Source organism: Aplysia californica, unplaced genomic scaffold, assembly GCF_000002075.1.
Source record: "Aplysia californica isolate F4 #8 unplaced genomic scaffold, AplCal3.0 scaffold00012, whole genome shotgun sequence".
In the NCBI taxonomy this organism is placed as follows: Eukaryota; Metazoa; Mollusca; class Gastropoda; order Aplysiida; family Aplysiidae; genus Aplysia; species Aplysia californica.
The window spans coordinates 668,815-691,688 of NW_004797282.1; the positions used below are offsets into that span (position 1 = coordinate 668,815).

A 22,874-nucleotide genomic window follows, 5' to 3' on the forward strand; every position below is an offset into this window, starting at 1 on the left:
CTTATTCCACACCCCCCGTTTATTATTTTTTTCCAGCTTGCCCCGACCGATGGTCATATGAAACATTATATATAGAATCTAGATATCTGAATAAAACTTCTTTATTTTTTTGTAGATGGCAAATTACCATCAGTATTAGTACCGGCCAGGTTGGATATCTCAATTTTCTGTGCATTTTTAAAACTTGTACATTGGTGTATATTTGAAAAAAAATGAAACTGGTTTGTAAAATTTGTTCGTAATTGGGAAAAGATGTCACAGTAACTTACTAAAATTTCATGATCTCTTGACCTTTTATTCACTGAAGGAAAAATAACACAGATTTGTTCCTACTAGTACAGGGGTATGAGGATGAATGTGTCCCCCCCCCCTTTTTATCCCCCCCCCCCCCCCTTTTACTATTTTGGATGGACCACTTGTCCAACCCCCGTTTATTAATTGTGGACCACTTGTGTGTAAATACCCGTATACCTTGAACAGAAGTCAAGACATTTGTATTTGAAGGAGGTGAGGTTGCTTGGTTTCAGTGGTGAAATTATCCAGAATATGACCGTCACAGTTTGGTAACTCCAATAGCTAAAGAGTCCTTGAAAACTGAAAAATGACGTATATATTTTTCAGTAAAATTCACCTGGAAATGTGTTTTTATATATGGAAATAAGAGGGGTAGAGCAAAAAAATTAAAATTTTATAAAAGTTTCGTAACTTTTGGGAAAATGCCTGTTTCTCCGATTTCTGTATTTTGATGAGCGCCTGATTTCACCACGCTGCCTCTCATATGTTTGGCGTAATGATATGAATGTCTCAACAACCTGGAGCCAACAGACTTGAGATCTTTTCTATCATATGAGTACCGTTGAAATATGATTATTCTTTCTTTTTACTAAGATGCCATTATTGTGATGCTGTTTTCCCTTCATCGGGTTACGTAAAACTTGAAGGGAGAGCCCCCAACTTTTGTCTCTTAATAGAATTTCCTCTGTAAAAATATTCTTACATTTCGCTCAGACAAATTTTGTGATTCCACTTGACAGTGTCTGACTCAGCAAATACCAAGACAGGCTTCTAAATGAAGAATTTGTAAGTTCGCTGTGTCCGTTACCAAAGTACTCCTATGAGAGCCATTGTTAACAGGGTCTGTCATGTGGAAGTTAGGCACTCCACCATCACATGCACAATACCTGAATTTGATTTCAGAATGGTAAGAATTTTTATGAGTACCTCTATCGTAATCTGCTTGAACATGATTGTATCCCTCTCAGCGTGGGTTGGATCTGACAGACAGGGTTGATGCCCACATTGTCTGAATTGTACAGATTAGAGTATACGGCACCAACACTTTTTTTTAAAAAGGTCCATTTTTCTCTCGCATACAAAAGCTAACACAATACAATTAAATACACTTCACTGGAAAAGTCATCATAATGATCATCAAAACTTACTTCATCAAGTTCTCGATTGTCTGTTCTTTCATCTTGATATCTGACCAAATGAAAAAAATAAGCACAGGATACTTTAAACCTGAAATACACTCCCAGATGAAAACGCTTTCCAAATAAATATTTTGCATTGTACTAAAAACAATAATTATCCTTCTTGCTTGTTAATAAATTTAAGCTAAAAGTAAAAGACAGGGACAATTGTACATTTCAACTTTAAGACAGAAATAAAATCAGCTGCATAAATAAAAGATAAAAGAAACCTGTGCTCTGTTTGTTTCACATGAGGGTACATCATTTAATGCATATGTGAGGCAGCGTGGTGGAATCAGGCTCTCGTCAAAAAAATGAAACAGAGGAAAACAGCAGTTTTCTCCCTGCTTAGCAATTTTTATCAAATTTTTGTTTTTTGGCTCAACTCCTTTTATGACCATTTACAAACACATTCCCATGAGGATTTCATCGAAAACGCTTATTAAAGGCACAAAAATATAAATTTAGTTTCCATGGACTCTCCAGCTTTGGAATTTACAAAGCTTTGGCAGCTATTTTCTCCCTAATTTCTCCTCTTAAACCAGGTGACCCCCACCTCCTTCAATCCAAAATATCTCCACTTCTATTGAAGATGGGTGGGTAATTTTTTCATAAAAAGCAAGACAAATGAACAAGCTTTAAGATGATACCAATAACTCAATATGCCCAAAAATTGACGAGAGCTGATTCCACCACGCTGCATCATATATGTCTATATTTGAAGACGACTTTTTAAAAAATAATTTGATTAACAATTAATTATCATAAACAAGAGAATGACCCCTACTGATTTAACCAGGTGAAAAAAAATGTCACAAACTCCATGCCCACATCTTTCTCCATATAACTGATAGATGGAAAGAGCTGGTTTGTATATATATAAAAAGGTGGTGATACATTGAATGAAAAATAACAAACAGGTGGATCGCATTGAATAAAACCAAAAGACAAATAAGATTTAGTTTAGTTTAGTAAGAGTTTTTCTGCATTCGCAACTGCATTAGGTCAACGTAAGATTTGAGGTACGTACATGAAAACAGTGTTTACAAAAAGTAAAGTATTAAAAAACCCACTTAAAAAAAAAAAAAATAAAAAAATAAATAACACATACCGAGCAAACACAAAGTGTGCATGCCTCTCTCTCTGTTGACAAGGATTTTATCGTAAAAACTCTCTGGCTGCCAATCTTCAGTCCAGAATACAATGGAAACTGTCTCACCATAGTTGTACAGCTGAAACAAAAGGGAAAACAACATAATGGTAAAAATGCTACAGTCGACTATGGATGAGTAGATGTCGTCAGGGGAGTAAAAAAAACTGATCAACTCATCCGAAGTCAAATTTAACTTTTGAGAACTGTAAATAGAATAAAAAGAGGCGCTGGGACCCGAGAAAAAGATCAACTTAACTGAAGATCAACTCAAGCGAAGTCGGCTGTACTACACACAGTAAAACATTTTCCTACATTTTCAGCGGTTGTGATAAAAATTTCACTAGCCACAACCAATACAACTTTTGGAAGAAGATTATGTTTTAAAAAGCATCTGTTAAAATACAGTAAAGCTATTTTCTCCAGGTATAACCAGCACTCAGCTGCAACATACAGTCTTCTATACCCTGAGCCTCACCATCCCCATTTTCAGGTATAGGTCATATGCAGCTTAGCAAAGTAACAGGAACATTTTGTGGTCTGAAGACGAGATGCTATACTGAGGTGAACTGTTAAAAAAAAAAGCACCACAGTCTGGTAAATAAAGTCATTTCCCCCCAAAACATTACAAATAACAAATCAAGCTCATTCCTCATTCAAGACAACATATTTATATCAACACATGTGTTCCATCATCAAAAAGTTACAGAACATTGACATCAAGTGAAAAGCTAAAAAAATTTTTTTTTTTTAAAGGAAACTTCTGAAAAACCAGTATTAAACTGGGGTATTAATATAAGTTTAAGCATCAATCTGCAATAAGGAGGTTCTTTATCTGCAATAAAAACATTGGCAACCTAAAGGGCACAGACACATAAATAATCTCTTGAATAAACACAAAGAGACCATGCAAAGTATTGAGAGTGATTTAAATACAGTTGAACCAACTTTAATGGCCACCTTTAAATGACAGTACAAACAGCCACTTCCCATTCCCTCTCTTTCGCATATTTTTCACACTTTAATGACGTTGTGTAAGACGGTCACCTGTCTCAGACAGCCACTTTTTCTCTGAACAATGTGTGGCCCCTTTAGACAGTTTCATTTGTGATTTGATTTGCTTGGCAAGATACAGAGAGTAATATACAACACTGTATTTTCTCTGCAAAACTCAGCACAACAATTTCTTACTTGCAGTCCACAACATCCAATAGCATTCATGATGGAAGCATTGTGGATGACAAAGTATGGGATATTCTTCTCTACAGCACGAAGGATCAGGTCTGTGTGGGTAGTTGCTCTGCAAAAATGGTAAAAGTCATAATTTTAATAGTATTCCTAATTTATTTTCATTTCAATCACAGAACTTAAAAACGGTGTGAGCATCATAATAAGACTACAACAACATGTACTGGATACCAATTCCCTGGCTGGTCCTTTGCTTGAATGAAGTCTAATTCTTAAAGTTAGGTACTAATATTCCGGTGTCACAATAAGGGCATCCCTTATAGCAGACTTCATTCATCATTTCCTCATAATAGACCAGGGGAGATTTACCCTGTAAAAGCAAGAAAACACATATCTATATGTGTACATATGGTACTGCAGTAAATTCAATTACTAACATTTAAGAAACAAAGCAGCATCTTTACTTTACCAGTCAGAAGAGAGAGGGGAAGAAGAGGAAAGCAGAGAGAGAGGGGAAGAAGAGGAAAGCAGAGAGAGAGAGGAGTGAGAGTGAGTGAGTGATTGTGAGAGAGAAAGAGAGAGAGAGAGAGAAAGAGAGAGAGAGAGAGAGAGAGAGAGTGAGAGAGAGAGTTTTAAATCTGAGGAGGTTCCATCATGCTTCTTATCATCAAAGTTAATTACAAATGAAACAGCATATTAAACAAGCACAAAGGTAAAAGGAACAAGAAGAAAGTGCACACAACATAGATGGCTGGTGCCTCTATAAATAAATAATTGATGGTCAAGGTCAAGGACAACAGTACAAAACTCACCCTAAAGGGTCTCCAACAACAAGGAACGATATGTCCTCAGTATCAGCCCCTTCCATGAGCTCATCTGAAGGATTCATAAAAGATAACAATTTAAACACTTTGTTATAACACACAAAGACTAATTTGGTTTATAGATTACGTTCATTTTTTTACAAATAAAAAAAAACAACAACAACCATAAAAAAACCAAGAGTGCTATGTTCAAATATAATCACAAGAAGTTTGCTCAACAGATTAATATAACAAAACAAAAAAAAAAGGCTTTCCACCCCTTTGAGTATTACGTTTCATTGAACCTGTTATACGCCTTCACAGCTAACAGTGAGTATTAAAAAGTTCATAAAACTGTTTTTAAAATGCTTAAGTGTATAAGTATTAGATCTTCTTCTTTCATCGTTCTGAAAAGGTACTCACCGGAGGCCTGCTCCACCATATCCCGGTCTGCCAGTATTACTTCTCTGCCATAGAATGACTCCTGCAAAATAACAGATTATAATATTTTCAATAGATGTACTAACATTGTTGCTTGATGCTAGGTGTAAACGAACCATGGTTTATCAGCTATTTGAAGATATCACTCTCTCTTATTTTCATTCACGTTATAGGTAATAACCCAAGAATCAAACTGACCATGATGCCTATCTATAAGCTATTTATAACTTTATGCACAGGCAGACGAAAAGGATTGGTCAGGAACTCCATCAGACTAAAATGGTTAAAAGACTGAAATTTTTGTAAGTAAGACAAAACAAAAGTACTCACTGTAATCTTAATCCTCACTCTTACCTCGCAATTATTATTGAAAACGAAAATCTAAAAGTCATAGATCTCTTCACAAGGAGGCTCCACTATAAACAGTAAACGGGCACTTGATCAAAAGGTAAATACAGTATAACACGGATAGCTCGAATTCGTCGGTAGTTCGAGGGATGTCTTACAAAGATAAAGAGGAAAATAATAATAATAATAAATAATAGATAGCATTTGTATAGCTCATATCCCCGCTCAGCAGCAGGCTCTATGCGCTTTACACTATATTATTACCCCAGCAGACCATAGAACACTCAGAAACATTCTCAGCTTCCCGGGAAGCATACAGTGCGAGCAGCCGATTAAGCGCTCAAACACTAACAAACTGACAAGATCTTTCGCTGTCTATAGCCGGGTACCCATTCCCACCTGGGTGAAGTGAGGAAAATTCGTGTAAAGTGCCTTTCCCAAGGACACAACGTCGGGCCCTTGACGGGATTCGAACCCACGACCTTACGGTTGCGAGTCCGAAAGCCTAACCACTAGGCCACCGACGCCACAAAAAACAAACAAACCGGGACCGTAGGCACAGTTCGAAGGATGCGTGACTTCGAGTCTGCTGTGTTCGACCTATCCGTGTTAAACTGTAAAAACCTTCCATGACTGAGTAAAATATCAAAGTTTGGAGCATTTGAAATCTAATCAACAAGACAAAGATGATAAGAGTATCAAGAATTCATTCTGAGCATACTGCTGTGTGACAGTGAGACTCCGACAGTGCACTCACCTCAGGTTTGATCGGAGTTGTACACTACTACTATTAATTTAATTATTAATTTGTGACGCGTCATAGTGAAATCAGGTGCTCGTCAAAGTAGTGAAATCTAAGAAATCTGCATTTTTTTGGCTGATGGGCAATTTTTTTCTTATTTTCTTTTTTTGGTCATCACCTTTTATGTCCTTTTAAAAACACATTTCTATGTTTCTATGTGGATTTACTTAAAAACATTGATTAAAGGCATAAAACAATGTAAATTTATAGTTTCCTATGACTTTCAGGCAATGGAAGTTAACAAACTTTGGCTGCCATTTTCTCGCAAATTTTACCTCTGAAACCAGATGACCCTGACCTTCTTCAATCACAAATAATTTGACTACTGTTCAACATGGATAATTTTTTAAGATGATACCAATTTCCCAATAAGCCCCAAAATTGACGAGCGCCTGATTCCACTATGTCGAGACACATTTTATAATACAGTCCGTGTCAGCTTTAAGCACGCTGGCATAACACCCATCTTGGACTCAAGCACGCAAAACGGCTCTTACCAAATTTTTGCTACTATATAAATTACACGCCTATAAGCACGGTAACTTCGGCTTCGGGCACGCTTCATTTATAAGACAGTCAATACTTTCATGATGACCCATCGAAGTTTGAACGCAGTCTACACCGCAGCAGTGAGTGTGTTAAGAGAAGCACAAAGAACGCAAGTGATAGACACACACACGCGGAGAGGAAGGCAGAGGGATGTACATACAGCCACGCTCGTGGACATAGGATCTAGCCTAGGGCAAAGCTACACCACAGACGAAATAAATACAAAGAGAGTTGGGGAGACGAGAAAGGGAGGTTGGTTGCGATTTCACCTTTGCTCCTTGCTATCCATTAATACTGATTATGTATCACATGCGAGGTGGGATATGAAGTATGAAGGCGGTAGTATGAATGTGTCACAGCGGGCAGTGGTACACAAAGGCAGTGTGTAGGCCTAGTGTGCTGTATTGTGACTGGCTGTCTCAATTAAGTTTTCATTTCCCATTTGACCAAAAAACAAAACAAACAAACTAAAAAAACTACCACGGCGGGTAAAAATTACAGTGCACACTTTTGCAGGACCACTATAGACCTACTTACAAACAAAGGGAAATAGCACAGGAAACTTTCTACATGAAAATCTTTGGAGTATGTCTACTTCACACTCAAGCACGCTTCGGCATTAAGCACGCTCAAGCTTTCTTCCGATGACCCTGCTTAAAGCCGGCATAGACTGTATAGTTTTATGCAATCTCCGGTTTTGGCCGGACTCATGCCAGGAGTACTGGAGTATTGATATTGACTTTACTTTAAAACTCGATATCAATGTTTTATCCGAAAGAGAGCGAGAGATGCGCTGTCTGCAGCGCTTTCGCCGCAAATCAGGCAATCGAAATAATTACGGGCCGAACCCGGACTGGGGACGCAGGAAGTGGAAGTGGAAGAGCTGAAGGCAACGCCGTCTGCTATTTTTCAGTACAAAATGAGCAGTATTAGTAATATTTCATTAACAACAAAGAGAGGTTTTCATGGGTCTCAACTCAGAATTCTAAAAAAGGAGGAACTTTCCGGGTGATCGCCACAGAAGCCCATTTTCGCGAAACACCCATTATTATTATATTATTATACTGTTGAACTCTAGAATGCTGAAATAAAAACCATCAATTTATCAAAGCAATGTTATTTCACACCAATTTGAGGGTTTGGGAGATAATTTCAAGTAAGAGTCACGTACCAAATATTTACATTCTTGATTACGTACAGAAAATGGTGGCGCCAGGGGTCTTGTGCGACTTATTTACATTTTCCCTTCATCATATATTTGCCTGTATATATAAACTATATAAAAATGAATCTTGTTTTGAGCCTAGAACCAGAATATCGACTATGATGATTCATATATATATATATATATAGGCCTATATAATAAAAACGTGAAAGATAAAAATTAATGCTCAAACTCAAAGTAGAGTACAATAGCCCAAGTAGACCTATTCAGTGTGAGAGGTGTAAGAACTGTGGGAGGGCAAGATGCAGCTGCAGTGATACTGAAAATCAGCGAATCTTGAACAGAAAGCTAAAATATAGAGATATCTAATTTACTGTCACCAATCCAATGACACGCGAATAGTAAGTTCCATAACACGCTTACAAGTTATATGAAGGTTCCCGATTTCACACAAGGCCTGCACCAACGCACAATTTACTTTGCAGACAGCTGTGAAGTAGATCTAGATCTAGTAATCAAAATTTTATACATAAAACATTTATTTACAGTTTCAGTTTTTTTGTCCTCTGGTATTGCGTCCAGCCCTCCCCCTATCCCCGAGTGTGTCTTTAGCGGACTATATTATTGAGACCCATGAGGGGTTTCAGGCCTACTGGCCCAGACACAAGTGCAAGACTTAGTAGACTCTAGGACTAGATCTAGATTCTTGTTAGTACAGCTCTAGATTTAAATTTAGATTAGATCTAGATCTAGATCTTAAGAATCCTATCTACTGTCTTCTTTAATAATAACAGACACCTTCTTACCAAGGCTTCTTTGCCGACGGTTAGGATTGAAGTGTACGCTTCAAGGTATACCCGTTTGGAACTTTTAACAACTTCCAAGCCTTTAACGGTGATATCTTTAGCATCACCTAGTCCTATTCCAATAAGATAGAACATCTTATCTTATCTAGCCGAAAGAAACAGTTTACAACAGCTGAAGACAGACTGTGCTGTGTACAGTGTACAGCGAGGAAGTCAGACCGGAAGTTGTAACACGAAAGTAAAAGTAGCCTGCATTACATAGGCCTAATCAGAAAAGAAGTACTTCCTGTCGAAATCCGTCGAATTCTATCAACGATTTATCCATTGGCTGTCTATTTATATCAACACCAATCACAATTCATGTGTCAAAGACGTAATAAAATGACACAGCTAAGTTGCTTGCTGTAGTGGAGTTAAAGTGGAGTAAGTGTATACACAGTAGGCTACTCGACAGTAAAGTGAAGTGTGGAATTAAAAACAGTTTGGGATAGCGGAATTTCCAAGTTTGTTGTTCACAATGTACAGTTTCAATGGAGATTTCCGACAAAAACCGATACAGTCTTTGAGAGGAGCGAGTAAGAATGTAAGTTTTAGTTCCGACTTGTGCGACACGCTTGCTTGTTGTTTGTTGTGTCTGTTGACATTTTGATTTCAGGATTTTGGATCCTTCACTTTTTTCCAAATTATGAATGTCCTGGACGGTATTCGGGTTCATTGTGAACCGTTTATTTTTTAGACAACTATTCTAGATCTAAGTCTAGATCTAGATCTACATTTCCAGGTGTTGATCATGGTCCTTTTTTTGTACTTATTTTCCATGTGGGATTCTCTGGCCAGTCTCTTCTACTCTTCTGAGCCAGTCTTGGGAAGGCATGCCTTTTGCTCTCCAGTAGTTCTCGACTACCTTAGGAATACATGATTTTCATTAATTTCTCTCAATGAAGAATCTCAGACCTGTGGTAGGTCTTTACTCACCGGAGTTTTCTACTCGACTGGCCGTGTAGGACAGTCGTGTCAGGCTGTCAGGTGGTGTTTTTCGTGTGATCAATTCGCAAGTCCGTGCAAAGTGCTGTGTTGTGAGTTCATTGAGTGTTCGGAGAGTCACTACATGGCCCCCCTCCAGCGCTGACATGACAGGAGGTTCTAGAACCGGGGAGGTGGTCTCACGATACGTCCTGAACGTGAGACCTTCCAGCATGCTTGTTGTGGTTCCTGTAGAGTAACAGGAGCGGATTGTACAGCTTGTTGGGTCGACAGGGTTGAATTGTTAGTATTTTTGCACTTGGATTAACAAGCGATGAAGACGGAGGTCGCCCACGTCTTGGTGCCTGAGCAACGCGTACTGGTTGCGACAGATCCACTAAAGCTGGTTTGAGTCGGTCGACGGAGATGTGTTCCGTGTGACCACTTAGATCGACAAGAAAGGTTTTGTCATGCCTTTCTGAAACCTTGTACGGACCAGTATACGGGCGCTGTAGGGGTTTTTGGTGAGCGTCGCAGCGGATGAAGACGAACTTGGCTGTGTCTAGTGACGAGGGGATGTTGGAGGTAGGTACACAGTGCAGTGATGTCGCCTTGGCTAGTTGTGACTGCATATTTGGGATCGTAAGTTGGCGAGGCTGTGTGACTGGTCGAATGGTGAAGTGTCACTGATAAAAAATTTGCCCGGTACTCTGAGTGGTTCTCCATAAACTAGCTCAGCGACAGAAGTTCCCAGGTCCTCTTTTGGGGCAGTCCTCAAACTGAGCAGTACCCATCCCAGTTCATCGAGCCAGTTCGTGCTTTGGAGTCTTGCTTTGAGAGTAGGCTCACTCTTAAGGGACCGGTGGAATCGCTCTATCAGTCTATTGGATTGAGGGTGATAGGCTGTTGTATGATGAAGATTGGTACCAAGGCGCTCGGCCATCTCTCTCCACAAGGCAGAAGTAAACTGAGGGCCTCTGTCGGATGTGATGTGGATGGGGATGCCAAAACGGGCGGTCCAGTGATTGATTAGCGCACGGCCACATTCTGTTGTTGATGTGTCCTTGAGTGGGACAGCCTCTGGCCATCGTGACGTTCTGTCGATGATTGTGAAGAGGTGAGTGAAGCCCTGTGATGGGGGTAAAGGACCTACAAAATCGACATGAACGTGACTGAACCTCTTTTCGGGCACTGAAATCTTCTCGATGGGTGCCTTAGTATGCTTTTGTACTTTAGAAGCTTGGCAGTCCGTACATTTCTTGACCCACTTGCTGACTTCTTTCCTTACCCCATGCCAAACAAATCTCTGGGATATCAGGCGGACTGTAGCCTTCCTTCCTGGGTGGGAGAGGCTATGAAACAAATCGAAGACCTGTAGACGAAATGCTGGAGGTACAATTGGTCTAGGATGTCAGGTCGAAATGTCACACCGCAGTTCTGGTCCTCCAGATTCGATAGCCATTGAAACTGCGCAATCCTGGGAAAGAAGCGCTGTCGTCTAGAGAAAGATGTCAGTGCATTGGGCTTCAGCCATTGCTTTGTAGTCCAGTCCTATTGTGGTCTGGAAAATGGCTCGGGACAAACAGTCTGCAACATGGTTCTCCTTCCCTGAAATGTGCCGTATGTCCGTGGTAAATTCTGAGATGAATGTCAGGTGACGTTGCTGGCGAGCTGACCAGGGTGGGGATAACTTGGACATAGCGTCCACCAGAGGTTTATGATCGATGAATGCTGTGAGGCACCTACCCTCAAGCAAAAATCGGAAGTGACGGACTGCAAGATAGAGTCCTAATAACTCCCGATCATATGTGCTGTACCGTTGTTCTGGCTCTCGAAGTTGTCTGCTGAAAAATGCTGAAGGTTGCCAGGCCTCATCGACATATTGTTCGAAGACAGAGCTAACTGCGTGATCTGACGCGTCGGTGGTTAAGGCAATGGGAACGTTTGTTCTGGGATGCGAGAGGAGAGTGCAGTCGGCAAGCATGCGTTTGCTGACCTGGAAGGCTGTAGTCATCTGTTCCGTCCAGCAAAGTTTTGTTTTTTTCTTTTCTCCCTTCAGAGCTTCGTAGAGAGGGCGTAGTATTACTGAGGCAGCTCGAGGCAGAAAAAAGCGATGGTAGAAGTTAAGCATTCCCAGAAATTCTTGGAGTGCTTTGTAGGTGGTTGGCCTCGGGAATTCTTCTATAACTTTGACTTTAGAAGGGAGTGGGGTAGATCCATCTCGTGTGACTCGATGGCCTAGAAATTCGATTTCGGTCACTCCAAACACACATTTTTCTAACCTAACAACTAGGCCCGCTTCTTCGAGTCTTTTGCAAACTTGCCATAGGAGATCTTTAATGTGTTGAGCTGCTGATGAGCTGGCAATGAGTATATCATCCAGATAGATGAATGCGCACGAAATGTCCTGCAGTACGGAATCCATAAGACGCTGGAATGCCTGTGCGGCGTTTCTAAGGCCGAATGGCATGCGTAGAAATTCGTATAGGGCCGAATGGTGTAATGACAGCAGTTTTCGGAATGTCCTGCGCAACTGGGATTTGGTGGTAACCTCGAACGAGGTTGATTTTGGAGAAAATGCTTTTGCCAGCGAGTCATGCTGAGAAGTCTTGAATGTGGGGAATTGGATAACGATCTGGGGTCGTTCTATTGTTGAGTCCACGGTAGTTGCCACAAGGTCGCCAGTCTCCATTACCTTTCGGAGCCATGTGAAGAGGTGAAGACCAGGGACTGCTAGATCGTCTAATAATTCCCATTTCCTCCATTTTCGGGAATTCAGCTTTGGCGATGGGTAGTTTGTCGGGGGGTAGTCGACGTGCTTAGGCATGTACGGGTGGACCAGTGGTGGAGATGAAATGGGAAACACCGTGCTTCACTTCGGAGGCTGAAAAGGTTGGCTCGAGGATTTCAGGAAACTCTGTTAATATCTTCCTAAATTTGTTGCTTTCTGGGTCCATGATGGCTAGCTGAGAATCTGAAATCTAACTGATAGTACATGGCAGGTATACTTTGAAAGATTGAGCCGCTATCAGTTTCTGACCACGAATGTCTACCAGTAGGTTGTGGCGACAAAGAAAGTCAGCACCAAGTAGGGCCCGCTTTACATCGCCGATGACAAGCCTGGCGTCGAAAGCATTGTTTTGGAAACGAATGGTGGTGTTGAGCGCTCCATATATATTGATTGTGCTACCATTTGCAGCTAAAAGTGGAGAGCCTGAAGTGTTCGCCTGTTTGTCCCGCCATGTAGCAGGAAGAACCAAAACTTGGGCTCCCGTATCGATGATGTAACGGCGGCCAGAGACATAGTCCATGGTAATCAATTGAGCTTTTTGTGGGCCAACAGAAGGTTCTGAAGCCAGACTGAATTCTGCTGGCCGACCTACTCGTTTCCCTGAACTGCAGATGCTTTTTTGGAGGCTTTGTAACTGCATGGGGGAACTCATTTTTTGGCGTTTGATCCGAATCTGTGGTGTTAAAAGCATACACCTGTCGAGTTGCAAGGTCTGGGCTTGCTAGCAGCCGTTGTGCTATCTACGGCCAGTAGTGTCACGGGTGGAGCAACGGCAAGGAATAATTTGTCGGCCTCTTGTGCTAACGTGCGGCAGTCGAGATGGTAGAATGTTGCCAGGGGGGCTCTCACGTATTCAGGCTACTGTTGTAGGAATAAGTGTCTGAAAAGGAAGCACGGTTCGTGCGCTCCCAGTAGGCCTAACATGGAGTCCATTGGCTCTGATGGCTTACGGTCTCCTAACCCCTGTAGATTAATATTGAAAGTGCCTGAGTTGCTGTGCTGTTGTCGAGGGCGGCGACAACATGGTAGTATCTAGTTTCGTCTTGGGTAATATTTCGCAAAGCGAATTGCGCTTCAGTTTGGGCGAACCAAGACCAAGCTTCCGGCCCGGCTGTCCAAAATGTTGGTAGTTTAATAGAAACTGCACTTACTTGACGATCCTTTTCGCATATTTTGAAGGGATGATAAGGGTTGTGACGAAAATGCAAGTCTGCTCAAATATGATTCAAAATATAATCCAAAACAGAACACACAAAGTCGAAATTGCGTTTCAATGTCGGGGTCACCAATGTGGTAGGTCTTTACTCACCGGAGTTTTCTACTCGACTGGCCGTGGCCGTGTAGGACAGTCGTGTCAGGTGGTGTTTTTCGTGTGAGCACTTCGCAAGTCCGTGCAAAGTCATGATCATGTCAGCTGCTGTGTTGTGAGTTAACTGAGTGTTCGGAGAGTCACTACAGGCCGGTACTAAAAATTTGTCAGGGGGGCAGTCCCCCCTGAACCCCCCCACCCGTTCTCGAGAAATGATACGAGTGGTCCGGTATTTTTCAGTCGACGATTTTGTAGTTTCGTTCGTTAAAGTCAAGAGTAGGGGGGTTTCAGGGGGGCTCGCCCCTCTGACTTAATAAAAATATGGAGGTGGGGGGAATTTTATCCTAATTTGATTTTTTTGCAGTTAGGTTGCATCCCTACTCTTTGTGTAGCCTTATTTCAAATAGAATCTAGATCTAGTATTTGGTCATCAAGACTTCTGGATTTCTTCTCTGGATGTAAACAAATGGATCGTGGACTTTAACGAACGGAGCTACAAGATCACCCTTCAATCTTCCCATCTAGATCTACTACTAGACTCTATCTCTAAATTTAAATATCTCCGAACGTTCTGGAAAATAAAGCTGAACTCTATTTCTCCGAATGGTGTCCGATCTCTAGATTTTTTGGGTTATTTGCGAGATTTAGGCGTCATCCTTTCATTCTGCCATTCTGAGAGGACTGGGAAGAAGCATTATTTGCATCAAATTCAATTTCTAGAGCTAGAGATTTTTAAATGTCTGAATATTCAGATACTTCAGTTGTGGTTGGGGCAACGTTCCCGACTATACTTCATTTGAACATACCTTCAAAAGGTACAGCGAGAAAACAAGACTGCTTGACCTTGGCAGTAACCTATTTTGCATTTAGTCACCAAGCAAAAACTAAATACTCTTCATGTAAAAAAAAAAAAATCCCTCCCCACTCCATTCGCTTATAATCAACAAATCTCGAGGACGGAAACTGTTTGGAAAAATAGAGTTCCACTTTATTTTCCCGAACGTTCGGAGAAATAGAGCCGGCTTTTTTCTTTATGTCCCTGTTTAAGATGTTGTACTTTTCCAAGCTTTTCTTGTCTCTTCCATTAGTTTTAATTTAATATGTCCTGGGTCATCCATTTTTTATTAGCTTTTTTAGCTTTTGGGGGAATATTTTCTTCCACAGCTTCCATTATTGAGTCTTTCTTTGTGCTCCATAGTTCTTCCGATTAAGTCATGTTTTCCAAAGCTTGAAATTTATTGCTTACATCTATGGAGAAACGTTCTTTCGGTTCTTGGTTTGTCTTTAAAAGACCTATGTCAAATAGGTAGGGAATATACTGGATAATAATGGACACGGTACACTCCTGGAAATAATTTTTTAAGCCAGCTTGGCAGTGACCTAAGTGATTTGTCTTACTCTTACTAAAACTTTTTAAGCTATAGAAATGTATGTTTTTTTGTTTATTTAGTTGCTTAAATATGTGGTCGATGAATTAGGTATAGTTATTTTTGTGTGTATATATGTGTGTTTTACCCAGTCAAAGTGTTTTTTTGATTATTTGAAATGACAATTTTTTTTTTTTCAGGAACAAAAAGAGACACTCCTGAGAAGAGCACAGGAAGAAAGACTTAAAAGAGAGGCAAGTGATAAAGAGATCATACTCCTTTATTTAGAATATTTTTTTTTTACCCTTTCACAGAAAGTTGTTTTGTCTAAATTATTTTGAAAAAAAGTATGTTGCCTCAGTATTACAGTAGTATAGAATAGACCTTTTAGTGTGGGTTACTGACGTGAAAATATATTTCCACATTAAGATTTGAGAGGAAAAGAAGTAGAAGACCGTTTACTGTGCTAATGACAGACCCAGTTATGTTTTTTTAATTGTGATGAGTGAAAATATGTGTACTGACTAAATGTTTCTATTTCCAGGATGCTCGTCGAAGGGTGGCCAGTGCAACTAAGATACAGTCTTACTACAGAGGATTTTATAACAGGAAAATTTTGGTAATTGATTAGGATTCCGCAAGCAAAGCTTTAATATTTCACGTACTTTAGATTCATATTGTATATATTAGAATACATTACTTGATTTTGCTTTTTACGGTATCATTTTTCATATTCGTCACATTGTTTGAGTCATGTTAAATTATGCATGAAATGAATAGATTCACTGTATTGCTGCTTTTAGAACCAATGTTGTTGTACAGCATACTGTAATTGTTTCTTTTGACTTTTGTGCTTAGTTGCAATATTCTTGTGAAAATTTGATATATGTCATACTTTATGAATACAAAAATGTTGCTGCCCTACTTTGACAGTAGTGGTGGTTTTTTTCCGGGTGTGGGGTTTGCTTCTTCGTCCTTTTTATTGATTATTCTGACATATTATTGTGCTGGTGAACAATTTGTGCCTTTCTTGCTGTAATCATCTGTCAAACGATACCCACAATATCAACCTCTTTAAATGTTTGGCGGGATTTTTCAACATCAGTGTGAGAACAAGTTAAAGCTTGTGGACGTTTGACTTTCAAACATGATCTGTGCCCTTATTTTCCCAATTTCAGTCTTTGAAAAGTTGGCGGGTCTGCTCATGTACAAAAATTTTGCTCGGCAAACTTAGTATTGGTTTCCCACAATACTAGTGTGTTCATTATTCTATTGTTGAAATTTCTATCTTCTAATCCACCCTCAGAGGGCCCAGCTGCGTTCTGAGTTTGATCGTAGGACTCAGTCGGACAAGACCCTGACTGACCCGCTGAATCTGCAGTGGTGCATCTCAAAGCTCTGTTTGTTCTTCAATGAACATTTGGATGGTCAGAGACTGGTAAGAAACTACATTTGTGCTTGCTGCTGTTGTATTGCCCACGCACATTTCTATATTGAGGCCTCTTTCTTCATAACTGAGCTGTTTTATGATGTGCTGAGAATGTTGGACTAATTTCTAGTAGTAAATGGTGGCTTTTAAGGACAAGCGGGCTAAACCAAATTTCGGGGGTTTCCAGAAATCTTGACCTACACCAAAAGTGGGTATTGCCCTACCAATAGAAAAAGTTTGGTTCATTGATGTGTATATTTGTTTGGCTATGGGGAAATTCTCTGTCTTTTAAAGAAACTGAACAAGGGGCAAAGACTTTACCTTTGATTTTCCCAGAACAGCATTTTTCCGGATAGCCCTCTTGTGCTTAAAAGCGACAAAATATAAGTGTCTGAATTATTTTAGTTTTTCAGTATTTAATTGCGTTGTCTTTTGTGATGGATTTGAGTATGGATAACATCAGGGTGTGGATAATTAGTGGAAATACAGCTGTACGGATATTCCAGGCAGGCTGATGTCTGTTTTGTCGTCAGTGTTGCTCTCTCACAGATCTGTATAAAGTATATGAAGACCATTATTTAGTTCGTCTGTGCTCCCAAATGTCTTGGGCTGCATACAAAAAAAAATAAAGGTTGGTAGCAGTCTCCAAGAAAATTTTGACCATTATGAGAACTGCTCTTGACTGGTCAGGTTTATTTTCTTTCTACGGGTTGATGAGTTTGTCATATGTTGAGATGTATTATATAATGCAGTCAGTTTACCTTTGTGGCTGCATACTCTTTTGTGTCTCATGTTGTAGTACATTGATGTTGACTGAATTATGCCGTTTGATTTTAAAAGTCATGTCAGAGATGAAAGTGACACACATTTTTGTCCCTTTACTTCACAGATCACAACATGTCAGGTGGTTATCAAGCAAAGAGAGGAGTACCTGGCAAGCCTTCGGTCAGACATGTCTTGTTTGCTGACTCAGATGCGCTCGCTCTTGCGGGTCATAGTTCAGTAAGATTTCCTGATATATGGGGCAGCGTGGTGAAATCAGGCGCTCGTCAAAATAAAATGAAATCCAAGAAATCAGCCTTTTCTAGCCCATTTGGAGATCTTTTTCGAATTTTTGTTTTTTGGTTCAACACTTTTTATATCTATTGAAAAACACATATCTGTGAAGATTTAGGTGAAAAAAGGTTGAGAAAGGCACAAAAAAATATTATTTATTTGTTTCTAAAGTCTCTCAAACTATGTAAAACACCAGGCTTTGGCAGCCATTTTCTCGCTTATTTTACCTCCGAAATCAGGCGCCCCCCCCCCCACCTCTTTCAATTGCAAATATCTTGACATCTATTGAAGATAGATGGGTATTTTCTTTTATCACAAGCAAGACAAATGAACATGCTTTATAATGGTACTAATAACTCCATATATTAAAAGATTGACAAGCGCCCGATTCCACCGCGTTGCAACACATAAACTTTTGCCTATTGGGAGATTTTGCTTATTTGTTTTATAGTTAAAAAAAAAAGAAGAAATTTAAGTGAAATTCTTAAAACCAAAGAGTTTGGATCTGTGTGAGCTTTTTGCTGTTCACTGAAACACAGTGTTGAACTCATTGAAGACGCAAGTTTTTCACCAAGAATTTCCCTGGAAACCCACGATTCTTACCTATTTTCAAAAAATCACTCTGATAAACCTACTTACTGTACATGTATAGAATTTGACACAAAGTTAAATCATCATGTATACTTACATAAAATGTATTTATTTTTACAAAATTATGTTTTCTGTGAAAAAAAAAATTATATCTAAACGTGGAACAAAAACTTTTTTTTTTAGCTAAGCACATGGATCTCAGAATTGATTGTAGTCAATTAGAATAGTTTCGAACAAGTAATACAAAGTGATATTATCAATAAGAATAGTGACATTGACAGGAGCATTGTTGTCTCCTGAATCAATATTCCCCATCGCTTCGTTGGTAGTGAAAGGAGCATAATGTAGCTCCCTTTTCTTGTTTATGTAAAAAGTAGGTCAGGTCAGCGTGATTCAGCAGATTGCTTATAGCAGACAATTCGGATGACCAATTGTCAAAGGGATACAACCACAATAAATTTAAATGGTTTAACTGACTCCGCGAGTCTTTCCCCTTAAGATTCAATTAGTTTTTAGTTTTTTTTAAAAAGGGTGCAATTTGTGGGTCCCGGGACCCGGCGCGTCTTCAGCGTTTGTTGACCTCGTCGGGTCGCGGGACCCGACACGGGGTCAATGAGTTAAGTTGTCTGCTGCCATTTGAAAATTCTGACTAATGTTGAATTCATGTGAACTTTTCAAATTTTATGTCTTGTCCATATTTCGTAAATTTTGGTTATTTCATACTTTTGTTTTTTCATTTGTTTGTGTTCAGGTATTTGAACAGTATTGCAGACACGAATGCCCCAATTGCCATCCCAATGCGGATGCTGGAGATCTTTCTGGCCCCTGCCACTTACAATGTTTTCAGTGGAAATGACAAGGTTGCGGATCAGAAAATAGCCTCAAATCTCTTGCAAACCCTTATCAATAGAGGTTAGTAAAGGAGCTGGACTGGCAGTCTTATTTTCTGTGTATATGTGTATAAGTACTTCTTGTATTATTTTGTGTGCATTTGTTGCCTCATTTTGTTCCTTTGTTCCAAAATGTTCTTTTGATTAGTTGTCTACATCATTGTGTGTTTGGTATGTTTACAGTTAGATTTTGCTAATGTGTTGGCCTGATTCTAAGATGTTTTGAGAACATCTATTTGTCTGCTCAGGGCTTAGTTAGTGTGGTTTTCTCCCTTTAATAGGCAGAATAGGCTTCATTGTTCTGTTATGTGAGTGTAGGGCTGTTGCATAACTGTAGAGGAAAGTGTTAAGCGCTGAATTGGTCCTCCTTCAATGTCAAGTGATCACTGCATCTTTGATTTTAAGGCCAGTCTTCATTTTCCCTCTCCTTTTGCTAATATCTGTTTCTGTCTGTTCTCGCTCTCTTGAGTTCATGAATATTGAGTCTAGGTTCCTCTATGCTGGCATTTTAGTACCTCAGGAGATCGCTTTCTTGTAACAAATATGTCCTCGTCTCTACAGTGTGCATTGCTGAAAGCCTAAAAGTGGGAACTTGTGTTCTTCCACTGCCTCTATAGCTAATCTTATCTTACATTTTGTTTCAATACGCCTTCTAAAGCTTATCAAAGTTAATATTTTCTGATGTGTTCTGTGCTTAAGTTAATGAAAACTGGCTTTAAAGGAAATGTTCAACCTTGGAAATAAAACTTTTGAAAATCAGTTTTATGTGAATGAGGAGAGTTTACCTTTTTCATATTTATTGCAGGGTATTTTGGCTGTCTGAGGAAGCTTTTGAATTTTCGTGTTCCTGCCAGTTTGGAAAAGACATCAGTGCCACCTACCCCTGTTGCTGAGTCCATTTTTGACCTGATAATGAGCCCAGTTAGCTTTGCAGTTGCGTCTTCTGATAAATACTTTCGGTAAGTGCCTTGAAACAGACTTGCAGACTGACCGGATTTTTCAGGGACTCAGGGTGACTGCTAGGCCCTGGGAATTACCTGAGAATTTGAAACAAAATCGCAGAGACCCAGGAATGCCCTGAGAATTTTACGGTAATTTGTAAATTGCCTCATGAAAGACCCATGAAAATATGTAGTTCTTGAATATTTGGAAAAAAAAATCCGATTGAGTCAGTAAGTTCATTTTCCTGGTCGCCATTGTGATATTCGTTCAGCTTTTCTCTGTCGGAGAGCACATTTCGCACGAACAGGCGGCAGGGGGGAGTGTATGTGTGACACCGAGACTCGTTCAAGAAAATCTAGATTTACTTTCGCTTTCGTTACACCTCCCAGAAATTTCCTTACGATGGTCTGATAACGCAACTTTGTTACCTCCTGGTTGTGCAGTATAGTATAAGTACTGTGTTGTCATGCGAATAAAAAGTCAATATTCATCACTGTTGTGTCACTTGCGAAAAAAAGAAAAGATAATACGGGCATTGTCCGATTTTTAGATTGTCGGGCTTGCCATTGTGACCGGTCATTGAACCTGTGCGTGTTCACATCACAAACATTTTGTGAGTGTCAGCGGTTGTTGGGGTCAATAAAGTTCAGGGTGTCCAGCTAGGTTGTAAAGTCGTTAAAAAGTTGTAAATTCAGGGCCCTGGTCATGAAGGTCGTTGGACAGTCTTTTCACATACCGCACACCAAAATCAGTCCCACTTGATGTGATTATGTTTGTTCTTTTCTGTAATCTCATGTAATAACTTTTGTATCCCTAATGGGTTTTGCAAAAGTTTTGAAAACCATAGTTGTTGAGGATGAAATTGTTTGAAATGTTGGGTTTGAGTTTTGTGCTTAAATGGAAGAAAAAGGTCATGTTAGATGGCTCTAGTCAGAGACACTGGATAAAGGAAAAAGCCAAAAATACCCCTTGTGGCATCGTGTGCAGTATGTTGATATTGTTTCTCTGTAAGTTAAGGAAACTCTGACATTGAGAATTGTTTGATTTATTTTTAAAAAATTATTTCCTGGTAGATAAGACACAATTAAAAATTGATGACGGAAGAAAACTAAATCCTTTTTTAATGTAAGAGCAAAATCCGACTATTGGAGATTTTTCAGCCCATAGCCATAGTACAACTATTTTTGACGTCTATGATGAATTTCTTCTTACAGAGCATATGGTCTTTGCCTTTCTGAAGCCATATGCCATTTATGATGTTTTATTCAAACATGTTTATGCAGACATTTGTCTTTGTGGGGTCAAGAGATAGACCACCAAGGTTGAACCTTTCCTGTAAAGCTAATTTTCATTCTCATAAGCATAGAACACATCAGAAAAAAACAACTTTGATAAGCTTTTGAAGGTGTATTAATGAAACAAAAAGGCAAGTAAATTGTTTGGATGACGATATTTTTCCAGGCAAGACGTCCTGCTCAAGGTCACCAAGACGTTTTTGTGTGAGCGTTACTCGGACCAGATTGCTCTGTTTCTGCTTCCGGCAATGGCCTATGGGAAGTATCCGTTCCCTTTTGTGGAGCTCATCCAAACTTTGATCCAGGGAACAACTCCTGCAGGCAGCTCTGCTGGCAGTCCACCACAAGCGTCGGCAGAACTGGGAGGGAGTGTGAGTGATGGAGACTCCCCGTGGCTACTGGCTTCTGTCCTTATGCTGGCGAATAAAGAACTGGGTAAGAGAGTTGCTGTGGTGTTGTCTCTCATAGCTGGCACTTTTCCGTTAAATAGAAGAAACTCCACTACCTCCGCTTCATCTAGCTTTTCCCGCTACTTTCCTCCTTTCACTGCTGGACCACTCTCGGTAGCAAATTTAGGTACTTTTTTTTTTACACACGGAAAACACAGATCGGAGAGTGAGATGAAAACGTGGCTTGCGCTTGCCAGCCCTTAGCTTCCTACTTCCGTTCAGTGCCTAGCGCTAAGTTTCATATTGTTTATTGTGGGGCGACAGTGTCAACTGTCGATCGAGCAATGGGACGATGGCAAGCCGAATTGCCATTGAAAACTGCGGACATTCGAGAGAAAAAATTGATACAGAATGCTAGAAATAAATAGATCTGGATTGAGGAAGAAGCAGATGGTGTGCGACTTCAAAAGTTTATTAGAAAATTGAACAAGCCGGGTGCTGCACTTTGCGTTTGGTGCGATAAAGAAATCTCGTACCGTCGCAAATGTGTTGCCTTCTTAAGGGGGCTCGTGGGCAGTGTCTTGGGCCTCTGGGAGTGATTTTCACTCATGTTTAACCTTGTTTTTCTCAAAACACACTTTTTCACCAGTTTTTGCTTGCATACGCCGATTTTTTTTCCACCATTTTTAAAATTTACTTACAGAGAGACTTGAAAATTGGCATGTAGTTAAAGATATGGTTTGTACTTGTAGTGGGCTTGTTAGTTTTTTACGTTTTGTTTTTGAATATTTTTTACAGATTTTTTTCATGCCGAAATTTTTTTTAAAAGATCAAATTCCATATTCCCAAAGTACAGAACGATTTTTGATTACTTTCTAAGTATAGTATCAAAAATCAAAATAGCCAGCTGCAAGTACCTATTATTTGTGACATTTTGCAAGTTGCACAATTTTTAAAAGTTAAAAACTAGAAATGGTGGAGAAAAAAATTTCTATCCAATTTTCATGATGGCTGCTGTTTCCATGGCAACGGCTTACGTAATCGAGTGTGTCAACAGTTGAACCTGAATATTTTGTCTCGTACTTACTGCCTGTGACAAAATTTGTTTCAGTTTGTCTTTAGTTAAAA

General features: G+C 39.7%; 2 protein-coding genes across 3 annotated transcripts in view; one reads left to right on the top strand and one right to left on the bottom strand.

Moving 5' to 3' along the window:
* The window catches only part of LOC101845514 (diphthine methyl ester synthase), a 12,031-nt gene extending 3,062 nt beyond the window's left edge, over nucleotides 1-8,969 (bottom strand). The window contains exons 1-6 of the mRNA XM_005090050.3: nucleotides 8,725-8,969; nucleotides 5,037-5,097; nucleotides 4,623-4,686; nucleotides 3,814-3,922; nucleotides 2,584-2,704; nucleotides 1,443-1,482 (exon numbers count right to left, since the gene is read on the bottom strand). Of these exons, the coding sequence (XP_005090107.1) occupies nucleotides 1,443-1,482; nucleotides 2,584-2,704; nucleotides 3,814-3,922; nucleotides 4,623-4,686; nucleotides 5,037-5,097; nucleotides 8,725-8,859 (530 nt within the window). The 5' untranslated portion in view covers nucleotides 8,860-8,969. The remainder of the gene's footprint in view (nucleotides 1-1,442; nucleotides 1,483-2,583; nucleotides 2,705-3,813; nucleotides 3,923-4,622; nucleotides 4,687-5,036; nucleotides 5,098-8,724) is intronic.
* Nucleotides 8,970-9,097: 128 nt separating this feature from the next.
* The window catches only part of LOC101845738 (ubiquitin-protein ligase E3C), a 35,412-nt gene continuing 21,635 nt past the window's right edge, over nucleotides 9,098-22,874 (top strand). For both annotated transcript variants that reach the window (XM_005090051.3, XM_035970462.1), the window contains exons 1-8: nucleotides 9,098-9,307; nucleotides 15,355-15,408; nucleotides 15,699-15,773; nucleotides 16,461-16,592; nucleotides 17,473-17,585; nucleotides 18,982-19,142; nucleotides 19,926-20,079; nucleotides 21,524-21,792. In XM_005090051.3, the coding sequence (XP_005090108.1) occupies nucleotides 9,242-9,307; nucleotides 15,355-15,408; nucleotides 15,699-15,773; nucleotides 16,461-16,592; nucleotides 17,473-17,585; nucleotides 18,982-19,142; nucleotides 19,926-20,079; nucleotides 21,524-21,792 (1,024 nt within the window). In that variant the 5' untranslated portion in view covers nucleotides 9,098-9,241. The remainder of the gene's footprint in view (nucleotides 9,308-15,354; nucleotides 15,409-15,698; nucleotides 15,774-16,460; nucleotides 16,593-17,472; nucleotides 17,586-18,981; nucleotides 19,143-19,925; nucleotides 20,080-21,523; nucleotides 21,793-22,874) is intronic.